General features: G+C 38.2%; 1 protein-coding gene across 2 annotated transcripts in view; it reads left to right on the top strand.

Annotated features, from left to right (window-relative positions):
* Positions 1 to 13,731: 13,731 nt before the first annotated feature.
* LOC148036900 (serine/threonine-protein kinase D6PK-like) overlaps positions 13,732 to 27,905 on the top strand; it is a 35,551-nt gene continuing 21,377 nt past the window's right edge. For both annotated transcript variants that reach the window (XM_087675822.1, XM_087675821.1), the window contains exon 1: positions 13,732 to 15,207. In XM_087675822.1, the coding sequence (XP_087531948.1) occupies positions 14,453 to 15,207 (755 nt within the window). In that variant the 5' untranslated portion in view covers positions 13,732 to 14,452. The remainder of the gene's footprint in view (positions 15,208 to 27,905) is intronic.

Below are 27,905 nucleotides of genomic sequence, written 5' to 3'. Positions count from 1 at the left end.
TTATTGCAAATATAATCTAAATATGCTAACGCATTATGAAATAAATCATTTCATCATATACGAACTGGCATGTAGATTTCTTTCTTAGTTGAGATACAACAAACATCACCGAAGTATCCTTGCATTATCGAAATATGATTTTCTTATAATAAAATAGAGTTTTCATCATGTTTCATTTTTTATGAGTGTATATTAATATGTTTTAGATTCATTATTTTTTTCGTAATTTTTTCTACTTTATTGGAATTTTTAAACTTTTAAAATCATTTTAAGACTTTTAAAATTTTTACTTGTTTATTGCATGAAAAATAGAGAATACTCATAGTAAACCAAAAAGCCTCCTCAAATTAGAGAATTGCCATCTCATTTGATCCATGAGAAACTAGCACATCATTTTATGACCAAAATATATATTAATATTACCATTTTAAGTGTAGAACCTGAAATTATTGATAGACAGTCAAAGGTAACCAATAACTAACCAATCTATAATAATATCCCACAAATGAGACAATGTTGTGAACCTCCCCAAAGTTGGCAAGCGGGCTCATGGATACAATAATAGCTATCTTTTTAAGATCAATAACAATGCTATTTGCACTCACAACATGATCTAAGAGTAACCCATACAACACCCCAAATACACACTTTCAAAGATTTAATGCTATACAACAGTACTTAGAACATGCTAAAAGCACTTATGCAAAAGTCTTATAAATCGTCATTTGTTAGGATCCACGAATATTATATAAACCAAAAGCCATGATATCATATGCAAAAGTACCAAAGACTTTAATGAACACCACTTCCTCATTCATTATTAAGAATGAAATGTCTTGTGCATGGTCACGAAAAGATTGTTTTGCATGATGATGGGAGCACACGTGATTTTATTTCTACAAAGTTGGTAAAAGAATTGAATTTACATATTGTTCCAACTCATTATCACATAAAAGTTACATTCTTAAGCACTAGATACAATGGTACGCAAGAAGTTCATGATTTAGAAATTAAAATCGGCTATTATATTGAGTGCAGAAATTTCTTGATTGTGCCTTTACAAGCTAGTGATATTATTTTAGGAATGCCTTGGCATTACAAATATAATCCCGACATAGATTATTCCACACATTCCATGAAAATTCATTCTAACGAAAAATAGATACATGGAACACGCATCTTTGATAATTTTCCCTTGTTTAGTCACACACAAGCTAAACGTGCATTTAGAAAATGTAGTAAATCATACTTAGTATGGGTGAATGAAATTGAAGCTAAGGAAAATCAGATGAATCTTAGGTATGCACAATTTCTTTCACAATTTCAAGATTGTTTTGCTGCTGCTGATTTACCCCCTGGTTTACCACCTACACATCCCGAAGACCATAAAATATACATAATCTCAAGTTCTCAACCACCATGTAAAGCACCTTATAGACACAAAAGAATTGAACAGAAAGAAATCTAAGCACAAGTCCAAGAACTATTGAACTGAGGATTCATTAGGCCCAGTAGTTCTCCTTTTGGTGCACCTCTCCTATTAGTTAAGAAGAAAAATAATACCTATAGGATGTGCATTGACTATCGTGCCCTAAATAAGATCAATGCTAAGAATAGATATCCAATCCCTAGGGTAGACGACCTCATGGATAAACTACAAGGAGCCACCATTTTTAGCAAGATTCATCCCAAATCTGGATATCATCAAGTACGATTGGATACACCTGACATATTCAAGACTGCATTTAGAATTCAAATTAGTCATTATGAATTCCTTGTTATGCCTTTTGGTTTGACTAATGCACTAGCTACATTCAGTCATATGATGAATCGTATATTTTTGAAGTATCAACATTGTGTAATTGTTTTCTTTGATGATATATTGGTTTCAATCAGAATGAGAATGAGCATTATACACATTTATCTTTGGTTTTCAAATTGTTAAAAGAAAATCAATTATATGCTAACCCTAACAAGAGTGAATTTTTTCACACCCCATTGAATATTTAGGTCACATTGTTTCTTCTGATTGTATTCAAGTTGTTCCTAAAAAGATAGAAGCAATTTTGAATTGGCCAATCTCTAAAAATGTGCATGAGTTACATTCTTTCTTAGGTGTTGCTAGCTTTTAAAGAAAATTTGTGAGAAATTTTTCATTGCTTCCATTGCCTTTGATAAAATTGTTAAAGAAAGGTGTTGTATATTATTGGTTTGATAATCAACAAAAGTCTTTTGATTTATTGAAACATGCTGTAACACATGCACCTTTTTTGCAATTACCTGATTTTAATCGACATTTTCCAGTAGTCAATGATGTTAGTGGATCAAGAATAGGAGTTGTCCTTATGCAGGATTCACATCCCATAGCCTATTCTAGTTGCAAACTTAAACCCTCTGAACTGAAGTATTTTACCTATGATAAGGAATTGCTAGGAGTAGTTCAAGCCTTATGTCAACGGAAACATTATCTAATGGGATCCGAATTCATGATCAAAACTGACCAACAAAGTATCAAATAACTTCTTAATCAACCAAAAATTTCTAACCATCATATCAAATGGGCTGCTTTTATTCAAATTTTCCATCTACTTATTCAACATCAACTTGGAAGAGAGAATGTTGTTGTCGATGCATTGAGTAGAAGACCAAGTATCCATAATATTTCCGTTATATCTTTTGATTCCCTTACTCCTATGAAAGATACCTATGACCATGACCCCAAATTTCAAGATGATTGGAATAAATTAGTAGATAATAACTGGATTCCAATTGATTCTTTATCTTATTATGATGGATTTATATTTTCTGAGAAAATATTGTGTATCACTATTCCATTTAGATCATTTGTGTTGCACGAAATTCATTGTCTCCCATATCAAGGCCATAAATGTATTATTTCTACTTTAAGCATATTATTTGAAGATTTTTACTCACCACAAATGGAATCTGATGTTTCTAACTTTGTTTATGAGTGTTTAATTTGTCAACAAGTTAAGCAACGCCATGGTAAGCAATATGGTTTGTTAATACCTTTACCAATTCCTGAACTACCATAGGAACATATTTCAATGGATTTTATAAATGGTTTGCCCAACACCCAAGCTAATCATGATATGATTTGGACTATAGTAGATCGATTTAGTAAACAAGCATATTTTCTACCATGCAAGAAAACATTAACTGCATCTCAAACTGCACAATTGTTTTTTAAGACTGTTTTCACTAACCATGGTTTGCCAAAAGTTATTATTTCTGATCACGATTCTAGATTTTGTAATAATTTTTGGACTACTTTGTTTGCTAATTTAGATACTAAGATTGATTTCTCATCTGTATTCCATCCTAAAACCAATGGGCAAATAGAAGCTACTAACAATACAATTTTAGATCTTTTGTGTGCATACACAATTTCAAAACCACAAACATGGGATACACACTTACATCTACTCTAATTTGCATACAATAATACACCACACACAACTACACAAAAAGCACATTTTGAAATCATTTATGGACATAGATTGCCTACACCTGTCACATCATTGTCAAATAAAGTTAAAGCTGTTGATGATATTGCCAATACGTATGCTACTATTTTTGTTGAAGATATGATTGTGAAAGCCCAATAATCATAAACTAAACAAGCTAATAAGAAAAAAAAAGCAATGAGTTTCAAAGTTGATGATTATGTTTGATTACACATTGAAAAGAGAAGATTGCAAAGTCTTGAGAAACACCCTATTATTAAGTTAGCCCCTAGATTTTATGGACCTTTCAAAATCATCCACAAAATCAATGACAGTGCATTTAAATTAGAACTACCCCAACACTGGAAAATCCATAATACTTTTTATATCAATTTGTTACGACCTTTTAGAGGCCAATTACTTGTCCACCTTGTCTATGAAAACCCTCCTTTGTTAGAAGAAGAAACTGAAATCCTTGAAACTGAAACTATTCTAAATACTGACTTTATGACTAGTAGAACTAGCCGTAGATATTCTAGATATTTGGTTAAGTTTAAAAATCATCCTGTTGAAGAGGCCCAATGGATGCACGCCTACGACCTAAGTGCTTACCCCTCACTACTCGCTCCACATTGAGCTAATAGCAATTGAGGACAATTGCTATCCCACCCCAGGGGGTATGATGCCAAGAGGCATATTCCACGGTGGATTCTGTAAGGTTTTTATTCCACGGTGGATTCCGTGAGGTTTTGTGGTGGATTCTGTAAAACTATATTTATTTGCTGAGGCTCGTACACAAGGTGGATTCCTTGTGCGAGAAGTTGACAGGGATGCCTGTCCTTTTCGAGCATCAAATTAATTTAATGTGCACGTGGGTGATTCCACAGCAGATAATTCCGCAAAATACATATTTAAATTAATAGACGTTTATAAGTTTAGAGTGCACTCGTATTAAATTAAGGTTAGGATAGAGTTCCAACCTATTTATTTATTTTGTAGCTGAAGACTTCTAGGTATTCACCTTTGTCGATTTAATTTTATTATTTTCCAGCAATTGTGAATGCTTCAGTTGATGCGTAGAGCAGGTAGCGGTGGCGTTGGGAACCACCGGGTGATGGCGTGTATTCAGATTACCTAGAAGAAATTATCATTTTTGATAGGCGCACGTCTTATTAGTAAAGGCATGGTGCTAATATTTATTTAGACGCGCTTATTTATTGAAGCGCTTGATAAACATTTATTATTTTGTATGCACATAGGTGCTTGGTTTAAATATTTCATTATTGGACATTGTATTTGGGCACAGCCTGACTTTTGGGACACCCAACCACTTTATTCTTTATTTGGGCAAAAGCAAACACAAAAGCTAAAGCATGCTAATTGTAAATTGGACTATTTTTTAGCCTGGAGATTAATAAATTTATAAATGCATACCTTGTGGAGCGCTCACACATGGCATGGGAGGAGATTGTACCCAATTTGTATTTTTGCTTCATGTCGTGCAAAACCTTCTTCTTACTTTATGAGTTTTAGTATAGTTCTTTGTTCTTGGGGACCTTCCGGTGTTCTCTATGCGTGCATACAACATCCAATTTGCGTGGTACTTTTTTTTAGGGAGAGGGATGTGTAATGTCGTTGAGGAGTAAGATGAGCTGGGATGGGTGGAGCGGGTTTTTTTGAGGGGGGGGATGTGCTGTGTCGTGGGGGGGGTGTGCCATGTTGTGGGGGGTAAGGTGGGGTGGGTGGAGTGGAGTTTTCTGGGGAGGGGGTGCGAGGGTCTGGGTGGAGTCGGGGGGGGGGGGGGGGGGGAGGGGGGGAGGGAGGGTGGTGCCATGTAGTGGGAAGGGGTTGGGTGGAGCAAGGTTTTTTGAAGAGGGAGGGTGTGCCACATTGTGGGGAGGGGGGGATTGGGTGGAGCGGGGTTTTTTGAAGGGGGATGTGCCATGTCATGGGGGGGTGAGGCAGGGTGGGTGGAGTGGGATTTTTTGAGGGGGGGAGGTGCCGTGTCATGGGGGGGTGTGCCATGTCGTGGGGGGGGGGGGATGAGGTGGGGTGCGTGGGGCGGGGTTTTTTTTAGGGAGGGGGGATGTGCCATGTCGTGGGTGGGTTGTGCCATGTCGTGGGTGGGGTGGCTGGAGTGGGGTTTTTTGGGGAGGGGGATGCCATGGTCTGGGTGGAGCGTGGGGGGTGTGTCATGTCGCGTGTGTGGGGGGGGGGGTGTGATGTGTCGTGGGGGGGTCTGCCATGTCATGGGAGGGGGTGAGGTGGGGTGGGTGGAGCGGGGTTTTTTGAGAGGGGGGATGTGCCATGTCATGGAAGTGATGTTAAACCCTTACATATGAGTAATCCAATTGGTCGTAAGGCAATAGTACCATTGGGTTACATTTGCTTTTAAGGTCATATTAAAGAATATCATATGATGTGCTTCTTCATTTACTTGGAAGTTAAAAATTAGATTCTAAAAGTCCTTACTATGTAATTCCATATCCTCACTTTGGACTACCATTAAATATAGACAATGGGTACCTTAGAGTAGGTAGGGCTATTGTACATGTTGAAATTTGAATTGCCTAAGCGAGTATCAAAGGTGGCTATTATGCCATCATCGTAGATATGAGAATAGACTTTGAAGCAACTACGACATTACTTGTGGTATACTAGGTGGAATGGATCCACTACTACCACTAGTCCTCCTTGGAGGAGAGAACCACCCAGCCACTACTAGTGTTAGGGCTAGACTCCCACTCTTATCTACACTAGGACTATTCTTACTACAAGGGACTATAAGATCCTTGACTTTAAGAGATGTGGGATTAATATGATCAAGGAAGTACTTGTGAAAATCCTCCACATGTCTCCTTAACCATTCTTCACATGCCTCTCATTAGATATGAGAGATTTCTAGCTTTCACTCTCGTTCTTGCCTAAGCAACCCTCTCGTTACTTCTAAATGAAGAGGTATACACTCTAGAACCAAGTTATAGGTGCTATGAGGAATCCTTGAGGACTCTTGGCAAGTGCACCACCTATCAGGAACTAAAATGGGCCCAATAGTGACTCCCTCACACTTGGCATAGTACTCCACCTCACATACCAACACCCTATGGCCCTACGGCCATGAGAAATGGGTAGACTAACTAGAATAACCTCTCATTGATCTAGAGCATTGCATTCTAGTCTAATCACTAATAAATGCCTAATCATGATCTCCAATTAGGAGTTTTCCCCACACGATGATGTCTATTCGCCGCACACAAATGCACACTTAGGCTCCTCCTTAACGAAATGTCATGGCTCTTCAAATGAGTGACCTAAATAAGTTAAAGACTGGATCGTCAACCCTCATCTTATTTTCAAGATTCTAATACTTTGTGTCCACTCAAGCTCACATTTATCCAATTGGACCCTTAAAATTTTCAAAACTTGGCATCTCCTCACATACTTGGCCATAATTAAACCAATTGCATCTAGTAGTGTTGTGAGAAAATGCTTTTAATGCACAAAGTTATGACATGTGCACATCCAATATTTATGAAAAATCAACACGTGTGTGTAGCAAACAGTCCTTTCTCTTTCATATGTATGCAAATCTACATGATCCTTCATTACTTCACATACTTAAGGCATCCTTCGTCTTGTACTATTTTAGGTAAACACTTATCACAAATCCAACCTAAATATGTTAATGCACTAGGATATGAATCATTTTTAGCATATAAGAACTAACTTGTAGCATCCCTCTTGACTTAGACACAATGGATAGCACCAAGACCTATCCTTGTGTTATTGAATCATTATTTTATTGTAGCAAAATAGTGTTTTTCATATTGTAGCATGTTCAATGAGTGTAAACTAATATGTGTCATATTCAAAACTATTTGCCTAGTTTTTTCTAATTTATTGGTATTTTTGGTACTTTTTACTATTTTTAGGCAATTTATTTATTTATGACTATTTAATGAATGAAAAATAGAGAATATTCAAAACAAACTAGGAAACCCATCAAATCAAATAACTCTATCTCATTTAATGGTGTTTGAAGTCCTAACTTTGAGCATGTGTGCCCAAAATTTGGCTTTTAAATGCACAGTGGATTGTGCTTGATCGCCTTGCAAAATGGACCATGTTTAAGCCTTGGATCTTATTTCCTAATTTAAATGGCTTGTGAATCCACCAAAACCATTTCAAAATCCCACAAGATGTATCTTTAAATTCTCCTCTCATAAAACAACATGAAATACATATAGACACAACTGTTCAATTTGTGAGGCATATAAATTGAAGGATGGATTCCAACAACTAGTATCAAATTTTGACAAGCCAATAGCGAATAAGATGGGGCAGATTAAATAAGGTGAGTAATAATAAATAATAACTTTGATGATGTTCACCTTAATTCTTAATTACATAGATCACAAAACTAGCCACCATTGAGAGATGAAGATACCAAAGACCCTAGCTAATATCTTTGTTGCCTAGAGTTTAGTTCTACCAATGTATTCAAAGTTTTGATAGTTAATTTAAGACCTATACTTAGGAAACCTTGATGGCCACACACTCTCTTTCAAATTGTAATGTAGTATTTTAGCCAATATATTTGCAAAGCCGTACACAAACAATAATTGAAACTTGCTTATAGCATCTTAAAGGACAGAGGGGAAATTGTGTGTACAAAAAGAAGACATGGACTACATGAGCTTGCTTTGTGGGAAAAGCTTGGTCTTGAGCCTTGTTGGAGGTTTTAAAAAAATTTACTTGAAGGAATTGTCCTCTCTAGTTGCAATTGGCACATTACCTAATAATTAATCACCTCCTTAAGATTGTTGTACTCATCAAAGTCCCAAAGACTCAAAGTTTCATGCAACTTAAGGTAAACTTTGATTTATGGAGACACAAGGAAAAAAATGATTCATATAATGCAACCAATTTTATATTTCTTATGAAGGGGTATTAGATTTAATCACCTTTTCCCTACTTTCTTACCTTCTTGGTCTCAAAGGTTCTACAACAATAAGATGAATCAAACATGCTAAACATCCTTTGATCTAGACAAGGGACCTAATTGGAAATAACTATAGCTATGACTTCATCACTACTACTTGTATGCCTATATTGCTTACCTTCAAACATATATTTTGAAATGGCTATATTGCTACTACTTGTATGCCTATTTTGCTTACCTTCAAACATATATTTTGAATTGGCCAATGCAAAGCACTAACTTATTATAGAAGATTCATATCCATTGAGCTAGATTTGTTACAAATCCAAATTTGGTAAAAATCTAGAGTGACCAAATGTACCACTCATACTCATATGGGTGATATAGTACTAAGCTACCTTCTCAAGAAATCATGTGCTTCAAGTCATTGCACTCATTGCTCTCCCTAAATACTCAACAATAAATCAAAATGAGGAATCAAATAAGTTGTAGGGGATAGGGGGCATATGAACCTTACCAATTAACACTATCTTTGGATTTATGCTTATCAAACCTTCTATTTGTCATGTAGAAGAGTTTCTCATTTCTCTTTTCAGTCTCTTCCCTAGTTGATAGGAACATCATCTCCTTTCACAAGGATCTTGTCACAAACATAGGGTGAGGTAATTTGTTGTGCTCATTACAATCTTTTATTTGGAACAATATTATAAAAGGGAATGGTTTCCTCCATCTTATATCTTACTTCTTTCTTGCATGGTGCATTAATGTGAGAGTGAGAGAGTTGTACAGTTGTTTTTTGGTAATTAGAGGTGTGCAAAGTTGTTGTGGAGCTCTTCATCTCAACTCATCTCTACATTATTTGCTCTTCTTTATGTTCTACCCTTCATAATGGATGTGCATGACCTAGGAGGGAGTAGTCAAGTTTCTGTATGTTCTAGCCTTCAAAGTGGACATGCATTATGTAGATTAATCAAGCTAGCCATAGGCACTTGCCTAGGAGATAACTAAGTAGCCAAGCTTGCCATATGCAGTTAAGACTTGTGCATTAAATCTTACATGTACACATGCATTATGCCGCTTATCATGTGGTGAGCTTGCCCACTTTTCCTTTCATTGTCTCTATTTTTGGTTGGAAAATCACATTAAAAAATGGAGCATGACATATAGAGCACCCTTTATGGAAGGGTTAAGGATGCCTTTTTGTTGGATAGTGTCACAAATCAACTTCTAGATCACCATGATCGTTAATGGAATGTGGGAAGCATAGGGAAAGAGAGTAGAAAGTTATCGTAGTAGTATATCAATATAAGTTAAAATTTAAAGCCCAGTAAACCATGTCTTCTAGCAGATTGACCAAAACTCTAGGGGTTATCCATTCAATTCCAAGTTATTCGTTCAAATCCATTTATGTAGTAGTCATAGAAAATAATTGCAAGTAGTAGCATGTCAAATATCTCAATTGATGTTGATTCTTTTGAAATGAGTACAAAACAATAGTATAAGCAATGCCAAAGAGTGTGTCCTCTACTTTTAAAGTTCATTATTTGTCCAATTTCATTATTTGTGCTGATGATTAATTTCATATAGCAAGTTAGGTTGCGTGTGTGTGTAGAGAGAGAGAGAGAGAGAGAGAGAGAGAGAGAGAGAGAGAGAGAGAGAGAGAGAGAGAGAGAGAGAGAGAGAGAGAGAGAGAGAGAGAGAGAGAGAGAGAGAGAGAGAGAGAGAGAGAGAGAGAGAGAGAGAGAGAGAGAGAGAGAGAGAGAGAGAGAGAGAGAGAGAGGTGGCTATTGTGTGTTCGAGTTCTAATGAATTTATGTTTTGAAAAGGGGGCAACTTGTATTTTATTTCACATAGAATATCATTAAACAAGCTAATTGATTTACAAATATGACTAAGCACAAAACTCTTTAGACAACAATATTGGTGGTTCGTAGAACTTAATGGTCATGGAGATATTTCTCTTAGCCAACTTCAATGCCTTCATGCTTAGAATTTTTAGATGTCCAAAAAATTTTTACACTTAGATAACATTTAATTCTCATGTTAAACAATATAGGTAAACCACTCCTTTCTTCATGCATCTACAAAGAGTACAATGCCAATATGCTTTGTCATAGTAGTAAAAAAGAATTCTATTTTATTTTCTTAAAAAAGAATTATGTTTGCTTCACGTGTATCAATTGAAGTTGTAGATTATTAATATGTTGAATCTCATAGAGAAAACACTATGTTATTTGTGCAATGTTCATGACCATGTAGTACTCATTTATTTTAGAGTCTTGCTACATGAACATCTTATTGTGAGATGACAAGCAAGATTCAAGTTTGGCATGAGTCATAATCCTAGGTAAAATGCAAAAGTTTGCACATGGTTTTGCGAACAATAATAAAAAAACACAATTTAGCTCTTGCATATATGCTTTATGAAGAATAATAATAAACATCATGTGAATGTTGTGTTGACCATAATTTGGAGAGTATAATCTCAAAATTTTAAGTCCATTTCCCCATCTTAATGAGAAAAACTTGATGAAGATTCTCACTAGGTTGAATAAGGCTCAAAGTTCAAGATATCATGCTCATAATCTCATGCACATTAGTGATGACTAAAGTTATAAAAGAATAGGGCATGAGATGGGGTAGAAAAGAGTTCCATGTATTCAATTTAATGTCTCAAATTTAAAATGCTACAATTAGATTGTTGTAGAAGGAATCATAAATCTTATATTGGCTTAGCTCTTTTGCATTATTTGCATGGTATCCTTCAACGTCATCATCATATATGATTAGCACCTTTGATAAGAAACTAGATGTAACAAAAGGGTTGATTCTCACAATCAATTAGAATTAGGTTGTTTGAGACTTCATGATCTAATTTTTGATGCAACAATCTCTTATTCTTCTAAAAAGACAAAGTTCTATGATAAGTCACTTCACAATAAAACAAATTTAAAAGCTTTAGCGATATATTGTAACAAATACAATTCCATGTCTCAAAAAGAATAACTTACGTGGTTAGCACTTCACTACAATCAAGATGTTGTGGGTTGAGCTCTCTTAAGCACATAGCAAGTATAGATACACTCAATTTCTTGGGGTGGTGGTTATCATGGTGCTTACACTAGTAAGGTTATCTTATAAGTCGACTAGTAGGAAGCATGTGCCTAATGTCGCTCCCCAATCTAGAGGTGTTGAAGAATGAGAAAAATGATTTTTGAATGGTCTTCCATTACATGAGGATGAAGCTTCCTGGTTGAGGACTACAAATGCATTATTATCATTTAAACAATAATACTTTTTGTCCAATGTAAGGTACTTAACAATATTCACCAACAGTAATTTTGAGTTTTGTGAATGAAAAAATGAACAACACCTTGCTTGCCAAAGGTGATATTTCACAAAGCAAGGTTGTTAGCTTGTAAATAAGTGTAGACAAAGCACTTAAGGTTTCCCTTGGGGGAAGGGGAGGGAAAGGACTTCTCACACATATAGTAACCTAGTTTTGTTTGAAATACACTTATTAAAAAGTAGGTATCCTCCAATGGGGAAGCTCTATAATGTCTTATCTATTGGACTAAAGCATAAAACTATATGATGCAACAAACAAAACTTGAGCAAAGAGTATGCAACGAATAACAAAAACATTGAGATTCCTTTATTTGCGAACAAAGTGATACAATGATGGCTCTGTCCACTTGTCTGCTTCCATAATGAAGCTTAGATGGTGATCTAGATAGATTCTAGGTGAAGATTTAAAAGCTTGCTAGATGAACTTTGACTGGGTGAATAGATGATCATGGTTCTGAGTGGCTTCCCTTTTGTAGCATGTGAAGGTGGTAGGTCGACATGGTTGACACATCATGTTATTAACCCTTGCCAGTTAGCTAAAGAAAATTCCAAGAAATGTTCCCTTTGTCATTAGGTCAGGGTTCTACCTTCAAACCCTTGTTATAATGGTTGCCATAGGACCCCTCAGACCTAAGGTCCACTGAGGCAACCCATGGGAACCCAAACAGGGGTCCTTGATAACTCTCAAATCCCACATCTTAATGGAATGTGCTTTGAGATGCTACCAACTTAGTTGCTCATCTAGCCTTGATAGGCTAGACCCACAAAGATAAGCTTTTTATTATCTTGGTCACATATAGACCTCACTTGACATACAAGTTTGGCCCAACTAATGTCTAGGTTCACACAAGGCTCCTCCTCATGATATGGACCTTACAACTTTGAGCACCATGGTTTGTAGGTGGCACCTTATGGGGGGAATTGAGCATATCTAACACAAGATTTTGGTAGGTTATAATTTTAGTTACTTTGATCCATTTGGTCCTTCATGAATGGGTAGGATTCTTTTTTTGGGAAGACTCTGGATGAGGAGATCAACTCTACTAAGAGAGAGAGATCATAACTATTTTAAGGAAGACTCTAGATGAGGAGATAAACTCTATTTAGAGAGAGAGATCATAACTATTTTAGGGAAGTTAAAGGCTAAGAGCCCTAACATTAGAGTAGTCTTTAAGAAGCTTAAGAAAACATTGTAAGAACTTGCTTTATGTAGTGTACGTTTTTGGTGGTATACATATTAATATGTATCTCATCTCCTTTCACAAATAAACTAGGATTTTTGTAGGTTGATCAAGTACCCCCTTTGGAGAGGTACTTCATACACTCACTTTAGTTCATAGTGATGTTATGGAACAGTTAGTGAGCAAATGTCATCTCTCTCCTTGTTCATGCTCTCCCCCACTACATCTTCAACATGCAAATGGATGACAAACATTAGTAGTCATCAAGGCTCCTTGGGTTGGTTGATGGATTTGAGTGGGGACATGCTCTAGAAAGCCACCAGATATCGTGATTTGTAAGTGGGAACGAAAACATTGTTATGTGACAGAACATCCTTGAAAGTGTTTGTTTTGGTTTTGGGGGGGGGGGGAGGGGGGCCTGAATATGTTTACTCCGAGAGAGGATTCGTGCATACATCTCAATGGGAGGCAGGACGGGGGCTTCGATATGTTTACTCCGAGAGAGGATTCGTGCATACATTTCAATGGGAGTCCGGGTGGGGGGTGGGGGGGGAGAGATAAGAAAGACTCTTGATATTGTATTGGGTCTATTGGGTCTTGTTGTTGAGAGTGTGTGTGTTCAAAATTTGAAAAGGCTTGTGATTCCCAATGACTAGTAATAACTGGTACAATTGGGTGATGCGTCCCAAGCATATTCTTCTTTTTTGTCACAGAGCAGGGCCCAGAAATCGAATGAGGGGAAAAACGGATTGGTGAACCGTAATTTTCATTATTTAAAGGGTTGCAGGAAGTCCTCAATTGGGAAACATGAAGCTCCATTAGTACATGACCGTGGCCCCTACACATATACGCACACACATGACCTGTTTCTTCGTCTCTCTCTCTCTCTGTGTATGTCCACTGTGATCTGTCCACGACTCTGTCTACGGCTCTCTCTCTCTCTCTCTCTCTCTCTCTCTGTGTCTCTTCCTTAGATCCTCATTAATCATCTCGTTACCTACGGGCACTCTCTGTCTGGTAAAAAAACATCCTGCTTCTTCTTTTCGCTCCTCATTTCATCTACCTAGACTACATGGTAGGCAGCTTTTTTCTGTGTCACAGTCCGTGTCTCCTACTTACATGATTCCTCTTCTCTACCAACATTCTCTCTCTAACCAGGATTCAGCTTTTCTGTCGCAAAAGATATCATTTGGGGACATGATGCATCCTCTCTTCTTTTTTCTCCCATCACCCAGCTCCAGAAAGATGCTCTCTCTCTCTCTCTCTCTCTAATATGTGTGTGTGTGTGTCTGTCGTTGACCCATCCCGCAGTCGTCATTTCATGACCTGAGATCAATCTACAAGGGGCATTAATCCTGCGTTCTGATCAACCACAGAATTGACCAAAGAATGTAATGGAACATGCAAATTTCAGAAGCTCAGCCATGCCACAGATATGTACCCTGATTCTTAGCTAGTTTCAATCAACAGCGCAATTGGTAATTTGGGCCTGATAGAGACAATAGCTCGGGCAAATGGCCAGCTCCGGGCTGTTTGCTCTGAGAGACAGCGACTCAGGCTCTTTATGCTCGGAGGTGTTCAGCGAGAAATTAGTCATCGGGTCACGCATGCCGATGGCTGGAGGTAGCAGCAGTGTGGATATGAGTGTTAAAAGTGGCCCTGTGACAGCGTCTAGTAGCGACAAGATCAGTCTCAGTGGCAAGATCAGCGATGGCCTAGATAGCAGCTACAATGTGGTTGATGGGAAAGGGTGGATAATTCATGAAGCTGGAGAATGTGCGGAGAGTGGTAAGACTAGCTTAAGCCATGCCAGCACCAGCAGTGCTGCTAGTGACAGTAATCAAAGCACCTGCACAAACGTAGGTGGCGCTGGTAACAAACCTCACAAGGGGAATGATGCTCGATGGGAAGCGATACAGGCAGTTCGGGTTCAGGATGGGGAGCTTGGGCTCAACCATTTCAGGTTGCTGAAGCGTCTTGGGTGTGGTGATATTGGCAGTGTTTACCTGGCTGAATTAAAGGGCAGTGGCTGCTTTTTTGCAATGAAAGTTATGGACAAAGCTTCATTGGCCAGCAGGAAGAAACTTGAAAGGGCTCAAACTGAAAGAGAAATATTGCAATCCCTAGATCATCCCTTTCTGCCAACTCTTTATACACATTTTGAGACAGAGAAATTCACCTGTTTGGTTATGGAGTTCTGCTCTGGTGGTGACCTCCATACTCTGAGGCAACGACAGCCAGGCAAGCATTTTTCCGAACAGGCAGCAAGGTGCATCTTGCTACTCTAGCTTTTCCTTTTTTGTTTGTGCTTTCTGGTGGCCTATGTAGGATGGACTAGTAAATAAATGTGGGACTGTTGTCCATGTATATGGTTTCTTAATAATGTGGCAGTGCAGAGGCCACACTTTGCATAATGGGTTCACCTTTTATTTCTGAAAATGTTCTGATTATTTATTCAGAGGACATGCATGTGGACAGAGAAGTCTGTAGGAAGCTAGCAGCTGTAGTTGCCTTTTGTTGGGCTGGACTTCTGACTTTAGGAAATGTACATGTCTTTTAGTGAGAGCTGAAAGGGCTCCTTAGCTTGGTCATCCCTGCTTTTCTTCCTCAAAACTTTCTCTGGGAGAAGGCTGCACCCAAAAACCTAAGTGAATCAGGCCAGAAAGTATGGTCGTATGTTTGGGCATTTCAACGGGACCAAATGTTTATGTTGTTTTTGCTGCTTATGCAGCCAATCTTCCTACCTTTGTGTTTTTGTCCAGGATGCCCTCTGTGATGTTCTTCTCCGTTGAACATGTTTGCAAGGGTGCACACTTGTTTTTGTGTTTGATGGCTTTATGACTGAGTTGTTGTTATGTACACCTACTAGTACTTGGGCCATATGGACATGTCTAGACTCTAGACTGGCAAGCAGGTCTCACAGGTCCAGGTTAGTCTAGGCACATTTAGGCACAACTATGTTGTGGTGAGCTTGGGCTAGGCCAGAGGTTGCCTTGGGCCACCAAGTAGTTAGTTAGCCCGTTGTGGCACAGTTGGAGTTTTGGGATGGCTCAAAGTTAGGTCTTATGACACTCTAATTTGAGTGGGGGTCAAAATAGAGAGTTCTTGAAGGTCAGTTAGAACCTAAGTTAAGTGCTCATTAAATTGTCTGAGAGGTGATGGCTTGTCTGTTGAAACTTGGGTTATAATTTTGTGTGGGTTCAAGTTCTTCTTGGGTGCATCACTTGCTTGGACACGTATGTTTGCTGGGTGTGCTTTGGGCACTTGCTCACTAGAGTACTCAGTTGGACCTCCTCTTTGGGTAGGGTCATCATTGAGGAGGGTCCTAGTGCGATCAAGCTTTGTTGTTCATTTGGCTCATGAGCTGTCCTATCTGCATAAAGGGCGATGCTAGTGTGGCTGTTGCTTGCTCTCTCTGTGAACCTTTGTAGGGGAGGCATTCACCCTTACGGTGGTGCAGGGGTGTATGTCTTATCTCGAACAGAAAAAGTGTACATTTAAACTGGATGCAAGTCAAGAATTGGTTGGATGATGGGTGAGAAATTAATAGATAGTCCCTTGTCTGGCCAGGCATGAGTTGATGTTATGGATGCCTGGTTGCTAGTAATTGCATTTGCATTTAGTTAGTTCTAAGAGTGTGCCTAAGTTTCCAGGTTGCATTTAGTTAGTTCTAAGAGTGTGCCTAAGTTTCCAGGTGTGTAGCTGCCTATTTGTGTGTGCTGTCCTTATTTTGCCCAGTTGTTTCACTGCAATTCTGCACTCAGTTGATGCCATTTATGCTTCAGTTCCATGTTTAATCTCTGCATGTTGATCACCTATTCCCAGCTTCAATGCTTAAGATTAATTGTTAGAATAGCTATAACCTGCCATTGCAGTCTACAATACTGCCCTTCTGCTTCTCATTCTGCTGCTATGAGCAGCTTGAAGAGTCTTGCATGTCCTACCTTCCTTTTCCCAGCCAGCTCATTGCTAGGTTGTGCAGTTGGCTGCTCAGTTTGGTGTGTGAATTTCTATACAAATTTTCACTTGAACCATGGCCATCATTATGGCCACGGCTGTGTTTTTGCATCAGCCAGCCTTGTTCATATCGTGTGAATGGTTGTATGATCAGCTTATGCTACATTTGTTTTGCTTTGCCTCGTGGAAGTAGTTGGGCTTCTTGATTGGCTCCTCTTATTACTATGGCTTTGTCTCGTGGAGGCAGGTGGGTTTCTTTCCTCGAATTCTTTAGGCTTCATAACTCTTTCTAGTTTAAGAAGTTACTCACGAATATGTTGATTCTCCTATCTAGGGCTCTAAGTAGCTTGAAGGATAGCACTCTACTCTTCCACTGAAACTCTAAGAAAAGTATACTCAAGCAATCAATGGAAGGGCTGAGGACAAGCTAACTTATCATTGTGAGCAGTGTTGGTGTGGGGTAAGGATTGAGCCAAAGCTTTGAAATCATTTGTAAGCGTCCCATACAATGTAGTATGTTTGAGAATGATATTTTTTGCTTATTTTGGGGGCTTAACATTTTAAGAAACTGGATAGAATGACTATTTGAAGTAGAACATGTTTATTAGTTAAACTACAGCCATGGACATTTAAGAGAAATGGAGACAAGTTGAGGGTCGAATATGGGTAAACCAACACACCCCAAACCCCCACCACCATGGAAAAAAAGAGAGAGAAAAAAAAGAATGTATTTGTGCTCAACACAAGTCCTTGAGGGATGAGCTTAGTGACAATCAATTGAGGGTGATGATATGTATTTCTTACTCTCACAAGATCATGCATTAGCGGTATATACTTGTTATGCAATAAAACAAGCGATTTCTTAACGGATTGAGAGTAGGAAGAGAAGGAAAATCAGCCTTTCTTCATGGTTGATTAGTAATAAATTGCCATAGCTTTCTTCTCGATTAATTTAAGAGTAGAAAACAAGGGAAATTCAGCCTTTCTTCATGGTGATCAGCTATACATTGACATGGCTTCTTTTTCGATCTTCAAGTGGAAGAAGAACTTCAAAAAGAGAAGTTATAATGAATTTACAGGTTTGTTGCTCTATAAAATACCCGTGAGAGAAGGGGAAAATTGAGAGATTTGATGATGAAGTGGAGGGGGTGGAGATGGCAATGACTAACTTAGGGGTTATCTTCAGTTGTTGTACATGAGCTTATATTTGATGTAGATGAGAGGTGATGAGCTTTTCTTTATAAAAGAAAGGTAGACTTAGTGCAAAGAGAGAAAGTAGAATAGCATAAGACAAGTGTCTAACCACATGTTGTGAAGTGGGACAAGTGGTGGAAAACTTGGAAGCTTGAGTGAGAAGTATCATGACAATTAGTCTTCTTAATGGCTTTCCTTTTTGGATTTTGAGAGAGGATCATGCTCTTTGGCTAGATCTTTTCATGATGGACCAGATCGACATTGCCATGTTCCGAACATCCATTTGATTCTCTGCTTCTTTGGTCTTTAGCCACACCTAGGATTTGAGAGGGGGTGTTAATAGATGTGCATTTCTTTGTATTTTCTTATGTTTCTTCCCTATTGGTGAGATGTAGCCAAAGTCTAGTGAGGATTTTTGAAGCTTTGATACTGTTTACTCATTACTCTTTTTTGTATGAAAACCACATTTATTATAGGCATATTAGGTGGAAATTAGGGTCTCCTAGCTTAGACAGTCCTTTCCTTTGTGCTTTTAGTCTTTCTCAAGTAGCCCATGTGGCACAATAGTACTTGTCTCTTCCCTTCTATAACAAGCAACATGTTTACTGCCTTTCATACATGTTGGATGGACAATTCTACTATTGGGTAGATAGTTTTGGTTTTGTTCATATGACATGGCATGATATTTAAACATGTTTTGCATGAATAATCTTACTATGCGATCCATAGTTATCTTTTTTCTCATTAGAATGGAATGAGCATGTTTGCTAAACTTGCAAGTAATGCTCCAGATGCCATCATTTCTTGTAAGTGTTTTAGGAAAATCAAATATAAAATCCATGGCTATGTTTTTCTATAGAGTAGGCAAGGGTTGCAATAGACTTGATGTCTTTCGTCAATTAGACTTGACCTTTTGGCATACAATGCATGTGGAACTTGTGCACAAGGTGATCCACATCAGATCTCAAAGTTGGGTAATAAAAAAAGGTTCAATTGCTTTCACTGTAGCATCGATGCCAAGATGCCTTTTATATGGAGGTGTATGACATTCAATTATAACCTTGGCCCTTAATTGCTTTGTGACATATAATTAACCATGCATCGTAAGAGAGGCCTCTCTAAGAGTATGGTGTTCATAATGTTGATCATTTGATAATAGAACATACTCTAGCAAAATCCTTAGCCTCTATTTAATTAGTCTTTATCTTATCTAACTCATGATGATATGCTACAAACTTTGCTGAAACGTGTGGTTCCTAGATGGTGTATTAGCCACAACATTATTTTTACCTTCCACGTGTACTATGTGAAAGTGAAATATGGATAAGAAGTTGGTCCATTGCATATGCTTCGTAGACAACTTTGTTTGAGTAAGAGAACATTGTAGAGTTTGATGATTTTGTTACACTTATTGTGTCTCCCCTAAGTTTTGGTGTGAACACTCCCTTATCTAGGGGCACCTTTTACCGTCTTGCTGGAGAAGGGTTTTTTCCTTGTGTGAACATGCGACAGTGGATGTCGTACTTAGTACCTTAGGGATTGTACTTTTATATCATTCTCACATAGTGGATGTGGCATTCTAGCACTCTCCTCGTGCTGTTCACTGTGAGTGCGTGCTCCTAAGCCACTGTTTAGCCTTAGCTTGTCCCTCAGCAGCTAGCTCATTGTTTGCCTGCTAGCACGCAGACAGCCTTGCATCTGTTGTTTGCTTGTTTTGATAGCTTGTAGCAGAGAGTCTTGTTTTGTGTGTCGATAGCTGTGCATGTTCTTTAGCCCCAACAGGTGTGACGTTTTCTGACCTATGCTGACAGCCTCGACATTTCACTGGACAGCCCTTTCTTGACATATCTGCCCCATCACGTAGCTCAACAGGCCTATTGATAGGTGTTTTTGCTTGCACACGTCTTAACATTTGCTGACATATATCATTAAAATATCCTTGACGTACAACCTCAATCAGCATTAATCTCTTAACAGAAACTTCCGTTCATGTGTAACCCCTTTAAAGGCATAAAATCTGGGGTTCTTTGCAACATATTGCAATTTTCACTCAAATTCTCTCAAAAAATTGGGGCTTTTGCTAAAAAATCCCAAATTTCACCAAAATTTTGCGGATTTTATGTTTGGTGCCCAAAATTGCACAACAATAAATAATGTTGGGGTCTTAGTGGAATTTTCCCAAATTCATCGACATTGAGACCAATTACATCTTCTACATCGACATTCACAGACATTGGAGCCTTTGCAGTTGTAAATTCTTTCTTGCCATAATTAATTTTGCAAAAAATTATAAGTTTTGTGGCCTTTCTTTGCTTTATTTCTGCATTGCCCCTGCGTTTATACTTTGATAGCAGCTGGTCACAAATACCAACAATTTGCAGCTAGAAATGATAGGGCGAAATGATTTGCTCAATATGTTTGAGGACTTTGATCAATTGGACGACATTAATTATCCCATGTGGGTATACATGATGAAGCATGTATTGTGAGAAAATGCACCACCTATGGAGGAGAGAGAAACCAGAGACAAAGATAGTGAGTGAGCTGAAGCAGAAAAGTAGAGTGTACTTGCTAAACTGAAAAGATAGTGAAGGTACGACCTAAGTTAGATCAACGGTTGAGCTAACCGGCGTTCCACCAACTAACTAGAGTTAGGCTAACTTGCTGTAGTCCCTAGTGTCACTACTTTAATGTCAAGACACTAGGTACATACACAAACAAAATTGACACTTCAAAGTGTCCACACCACATGAACTACATGGGCATTGCCTAGAATTGGCAAATTCTAACAGCCCCCTGTAGTGCCAAGGTGATGAAGTACAAGGATGGTAAATCACCAAAGGGTAGTAAGTTTGAGGACTTTTGAAAGCCTCAAACTTCTCATGTGGTAATGCCTTCATGAAAATTTCTCAAACATTTTCTTGTGTGGGTATATACATTTGAAATTTGCAATTTTATTCTCTTTAAGTCCTTTGAGCCGCATGTCATCCACATAAGGAACGATAATCAACAACTCCCCCCCTTCATTCTTAATGTATAGAGTGTGAGAAGTTGGACTATTTTTGAACCTTTTGTTGGCCAAATATGCATCAATTCTAGAGTACCATGCACAAGAAGCTTGTTTGAGAGCATAAAGAGCCTTATGCAACTTGCAAATCATGTGCTCTTTTCCCTTAATCGCAAACCATGGAGGTCGTGACACATAAATATCCTCATGTAGATCCCCATTCAAAATTGCTGTCTTAATGTCCAATTGATGTATTTCCAACCATAATTTGTAGCCATAGCAATCACACATCTCATCTTACTCATATGGGATGTAGAAGCAAGGGTTTCCTCATAATCTATGTCCCTTTTCTACACAGCCTTTTGCTACCAATTGTGCTTTGTATCTATCAATAGTTCCATTAGTCTTGCGTTTGAGTTTAAAAACCCATTTGTATCAATAGCCTTTTTACCAGGTGGTAAATCTACAAGATTCCATGTAGAGTCAGTAGCAATATAGTCTAACTCTTCCAGCATGGCCTGCATCTAATGCACGTCTTGTTGAGCTTCATCCAAGGAAGTAGGCTCATCATGATCTAGTAGTGAGCTCATAAACACATGCTCATCACAATCATCTACTTTCATAAAATCAATCAAATGGCCCCCCCTGCATCGTGTGTTGTATTCCCAACAGCCCTTCTAGTGCATTGAGGTAAGGGAGCATCCATCCTACTCTTGTGGAGAGTGTGTAACAGCCCTCTAGGGACTGTTTTGGCTGCATTTATAACAGCCCTTTCATGTTGTACTGCATCTTCCACCGCACGAGGCAAACCATCATCATAACCTTGCTGTTTGGGAGCATGTGGTGCAGCAACAACTTGTTATATTATGTTTGTTTGGCCATTTATAGTAGGCACAGACTCCAAAAGAAAGTGGCAAGAAACCTTTAAAGACATCACCAATGTCATGGGTGACTGGCATCTGAAACTACAACATTTTCAGCAAATATGACATCCCTAGTACCAAAAAATTTCTTCATGCATGGGTCATACAAGTGATAGCCTTTGCTCTCTAAACTATAACCAATAAAGATGCATTTTACAGCCTTGTTATGGAGCTTTCAATGAAGCTCTTTGAGAACATGTATATAGGCTATGTATCCAAACACCTGAAAGTAATCAACTTTGGGTTTCTTGCCTTGCCAAGCTTCAAACAGTGTGATCGTCTTTATTGCCTTAGTGGGTGTACGATTTAATACATGATTTGCACATTAAGCTATTGAGGAGAGAGAGAGGAGAGAACGACAGTGAGTGAGTCGAAGCAAAAGTGTAGAGGGCACTTGCTGAAATGAAAAGATAGAGTGAAGGTATGACCTAATTTTGGTCAAGGGTTAACCTAACCATCCTTCCACCAACTAACTAGATTTAGGCTAACCTACTCTAGTCCTTAATGTCACTAGTTTAATGTCAAGACACTAGGTATACACACACAAAATTGACACTTATTAAAGTGTCCATACCACACAAATTATATGGGCACTGCCTAGCACTGGCAAATTCTAACATGTCTTAGTTGCCAAGTAGCTCTAGGGTTATGTATATGGTTTAGAGGTTAGGCTATAGGCCTAGCTATATAAAATACTACAGGTTCATTTAACTTATCCACTGTTACCACTAGATCTTTTGCTCTAGCTCCTATTGCACCTTCCACTATAGATCTTCATTTAGCTCATGCTTTGTTTGCACTCTTGTGCAAAAGACTGGCTATTCCGCATATTTAGTCGTGCATAATAACGAAGGGTACTTAGGATAAACTTGCTTTGTTGTATCAAGCGTGCAATGAGGCTTGTGTAGCCTATTTGTGCAAAGAGCTTGAGATGGAGCACATGACAAAGGGTGATTCAGTGGATGCATAATCACATATGTCAAGGACATTGAAACCAGCCTTCCTTCTCGGATTGGGTGGTAAATAACCTGATTAAGAACTATTTACAGCAGCTAACAAAGTCACAAAACTGAAATGTACACTTTGCCATATAATCTTGGACATTAGACATCTTGTTGGCCCCAAAATTGACGCCCCTTTTAGTATTTACTTAACTTAATTGAAGAACAAGTTGATATATAATGGGATTCTCCCAATCCCTTTCGGTATTCCAATTTCCGTTGCTGTCCAAAATGACCAGCAAGTCTTCAATTTGATTTGCCCTTTGATTCCGGCAGTCAATTGGCCTTCACCACTTTGATGGAGATGGAAAATGCCCCAAATTCATTGATTTGCTGGTCCCTTTACTTGAATTTGATTGAAAACAACTTCAGCCTTGTTGAATCCAAGTCTTGGCGCTTCCAATTTCTAGCAGGCTTCTCGAGGTTGTTGCTAAATTGTAATTTCTGTTGCAAATTAGGGTTTACAACAGAGAAATCTGAAATTTCTCAGCCTCTAGTGATTTCAATGTTGTAATCTTGGAAGCAAGGCTGTAGAAAGGTTGGAAAATGAGAGAGAATATTGAGGAGAGAGAAAATTCATTTTTTTTGGCGAAAAACTGAAGAAAATTAGTCATTTATTGCTGTTGCCTTGCCTCAACAGCTTGTAGATGTAAAGAACTGAAGAAAATTAGTCATTTATTGCTGCTGGCCTATCTCAACAGCCTGTAGATGTTGTCACTTACTGTTGATTGGTCTTCTCTTGCTCCTAGCTGTCTCAAAAGGTCTCCAATGGCTGCAAATCAGGCCAGCAACATCTCCACCCTCTCTCTCTTGCAGGCTAAATATACTAAAATGCCTCTCTCCAACCTCTAAAGACGTTTTTTAGTCTTGTATGGGCATTTTTGACAAGTAGCAGGCTTCCCAAATGGTTTTTCTAGCATTATTCATAATTAAATATTAATTTTCAGTCTTTAAATACTGAAAATTAATCTAATAATTATTTCAGTGCCTTGAAAAATAATCTAACCGACCAATAATTAAATTGGCCAGGCAACTTCCATTCCCGAGTGTCTCTGCGCCATCTTTGACCATCAGATTGGCGTTAGCTACCATTAAACACTACTTCTTTAGTGTCACCAACTAATACTTCTGGCCAAATAAATGACCTAGGCCAACAACTAGCACCAGTACCACCAAGTACGTGTGCGACATAACTTGCAGCAACTTTTACCTTTGACATCTCGTGATTTTCTCGGGTTTTGGGCTTGTAAATTTACTCTAATCCCAGTTACACCTCACATGTGCAACATTTATTTAACCATGTGGTTAAAAATTAATCCACATGTTAAGTGAGGTTTCAAAAATACATGTCCTCATGATAGCCCTTCCCCTTAAAATCCTTGCAATGGTCCTTAATTGCACTGCCAAATGTATCAAGAGAAAAATAGTGGATTGGAATTTCCACAAGGCATCATAGTTAACACAACATTGTGCACTGTTGCTCAACCATTCCATATATCCAACACATGCTGAAAGTTACCAGGCAATCATAACATAACATAAGACTCACAAAGAATCTTAAAAACATTGCAAGATTACCATGTGACATGTCTATTTCTCATGAGCTCAACTCATCTGGCAAAACCAAACCATAGCATAGCATAACCAAATATAAACCATGGCTAAAACATCAATGGCATCATAACATATGTTATTGTCCATGGAACTAGATGTAAACCATTGAAAACTGAGTATAATTTGATAATAAACTAATTACTTGCTGATCTGAGAACTGATCACAAATTGCTGCAAATGTGACTCCAAACTGATCACAAACTCATTGCAAAAAATTGACGCAATCAATGCAAAAACTGATCCCAAAAGTGACCATAAACAATTCTCAAGCTAATCAAAGACTGAGCTGAAACTGATCAGAATTTTTGGTTCAAAATTGAGGCAAAATTCACGCCAAATTGATCATAAGTTGATGCAAAAGTATAGTTACAGTGCTCAAGTGAAACTCATACTCATTTGCATATATCTCACAGTGACTAGTAGACTAAGTAGTGACCTCATGGCAAACATATTGTCAACATAGTATTTTGGATGCATGTTGAATACATCCGAGATCCACTACATACGAGAGTTGTCCATAACTGGAGAAGTGTAAGTGCTACCTCCCCCTTGAGCATCAGGCAATACTCCAGACCCTTGCTGTATTGAACTTGACAGAGCGTGAACTAAAGTCAGCTCTAACTGAAAGGCATCTAGGTAAAGCTGCAATAACTGAGGATGGTATGCCAAGTCATCCTCTTGCATCCATTTTGCATCCATTGGTGAATAATTCTGAAATTTCACCAAGTATCTCCTAGAAACTTTATCTTTTGATTTTTCTTTCCTTATGTGCCAAATTTTGCTCGGGTACCAAAATCTCATCTAGCTCCTCAACCTCAAGCCGAATTTTAGTAGACATATCCTTTGACACATTATCATGAAAAAGCCTTAATAAACTGACATGAAAGGCATTGTGTATCTACCAATGTGGAGGTAATTTCAGCCGATATGCTACATTGCTGATCTTCTCCAACACTTGGAAGGTCCCATAGTATCTGATACGCAACTTCGAAAACAATATTTCTTTTCCTTTCATCTTTTTCAGCCTTGCCTTTTCAAAATGTAGCAGTATATAATCACCCTCTGCAAACTACAAAGCATGTTTGTGGCAATCAATTGCCCTCTTTTGGTTTTCTTGCGATCTTTGAAGTACATATTTTATCTTTGCATAGGCTACATCCAAGTTTTCCACATAACGATTAGTCTCAAAGATCTTATTCTTAGTTTGCGAATAGGTGGTACCTTCTTGCTGCCCTCAGCCACCTCAAATGGAGCTTTGGGCGTAGAACTATACATTGTGTTGTTAATTATAAGCAAACTCAACCAAGGGCAAATACTGCTCCCACTGTGTCTTGTGGTCTGAAACATAGCAGCTTAAAAGATCTAACACTCAGGAATTTGCTTCCTCAGACTGACCATCTGTCTGCGGATGGAAGGATGATGAGAATTTCAGTGTGGTATCCATATTCTCAAACAACCCCTTCTAAAATAAAATGGTCATTCGGGGGTTTCGATCACTAATGATCGACTCTAGCATGCATACCATGATACTTAAGGATGTGCTGCAAAAACAATCGTGCCATATGATTATCCTTTATTTTCTTCCCCACCGGAATGAAATGGGCTTGTTTGCTAAACTTGCAAAATGATAGTCCATATCCCATAATTCCGTGTAGGCTTCTTAGGAAGCTAAAAAATAAAGTCCATTGCAACGCTCTGTCAAGGCCTATCTGGAATAGGCAAGGACTGTAACAAATCCGAGATCTTTTGCCTATCATGCTTTACCTTCTGGCATACGATGTATGTCTCAACAAGTTGTTCTATATCATGCCTCAAAGCTGGCTAATAAAAGAAATACTCCACTGCCTTGATCGTGGCATCAATAGCTTTGTGTCTTGCATGTGAAGCAGCATGACTTTTAGTGATAACTCTAGACCTTAATTGCTTTGTGACGCACAGTCATCCATGCATTATGAGAAATCCATTTCTTAGCACAAAGTGCTCATGCCTTTGGTCATTGCAAAGTTGATCATAAATATTAGTAAAGTCCGAATCAACAATATATTGCTCTTTCATGGCATCCAACTCAATGTGATAAGACTTGCTGACGGCTGAAATTTGTGGCATACGTGATAGTGCATTAGCCACAACATTCTTTTTACCATCAATATGTACAATCTGAAAATGAAATATAAAGAGAAAAATTTTCCATCTCATATGCTTCTCTGACAACTTTGTTCGCTGCAGAAAGTACCTCAAAGTTCGATGATTGGTCTGCACTATAAAATCAGCCCCCAATAAATCACATTTCCACGTAGACAGTGCATGAATTACAGCCAAGAGCTCTTTCTTATAGACTTGCAAATTCTTTTTTGTACCATGGAGAATTTGGCTCTCATAAGCCACAACTCGGTCGTCCTGCATAAGAACAACCCCAAAGTTGTTACCACAAGGATCACATTGAACTATGAATGACTTCCTTAGATCAGGCAACATAAGCATAGGATTTGAAGTCATCTTTTGCTTCAACTTTTCAAATGTTGAAATTTCCATTGCTATCCATCTAAATGGCACATTCTTCTTTTGCAAGGCATGCAATGGAGATGCAATTTTAGCAAATCGGTTACATACTTCCTGTAGTAGGAACATAAACCCAAGAAGCTACGGATCTCATGTACATTCTTCAAAGGTAGCCATGATCGTATTGCCTCAACATTTGTAGGGTCCATATGAATACCATCAGCCGATACAATATGCCCCAAAAATTGGATTTCATGCAAAAAAAATTCACTTTTCTTGTCATTGATAACTAGAATATGCTCACGCAGTTCATTGAACACAATGTCCCTTGCAATCTATCCATAACATCATTGATCTGAGGAATCAGAAAGTGATTTTTTATTATGATCTTGTTCAAAGCATGATAATCAATACACATATGCCCTGAATTGTCATTTTTTTGTACCAAAAGCACTGGAGAACAAAAAGGAGATGAGCTAGGCTGAATTAGCCATTTTTCTAACAACTCATTTACCTGTCTCATAATCTCCTCTTGTTGGGCTGTATAGACTCTATAGGGTGGCTTATTAGGTGTTCTACTTCTAGGAATAAGATCTATGCCATGATCTTCTGGCCTTTCAAGCGGTAGCTGCCCTAGAAGTGATTGGGAGAAGCAATCAGTATACATTTTCAGAAATCATATGTGATCCTTCTTTAACTTAGATACGTTTCCAACATTCTCAGTATCATCTTTATCCTTAGTCAAAACTAAGTACACTAAAAGATGATTTTT

This window comes from Lygodium microphyllum, chromosome 4, assembly GCF_053477565.2.
Source record: "Lygodium microphyllum isolate KBCC chromosome 4, Lygodium_microphyllum_v1.1.10, whole genome shotgun sequence".
NCBI classification, from domain to species: domain Eukaryota; kingdom Viridiplantae; phylum Streptophyta; class Polypodiopsida; order Schizaeales; family Lygodiaceae; genus Lygodium; species Lygodium microphyllum.
The sequence above is the reverse complement of the archived record's forward strand: the minus strand, read 5'-3'. Positions and strand labels throughout refer to the sequence as shown.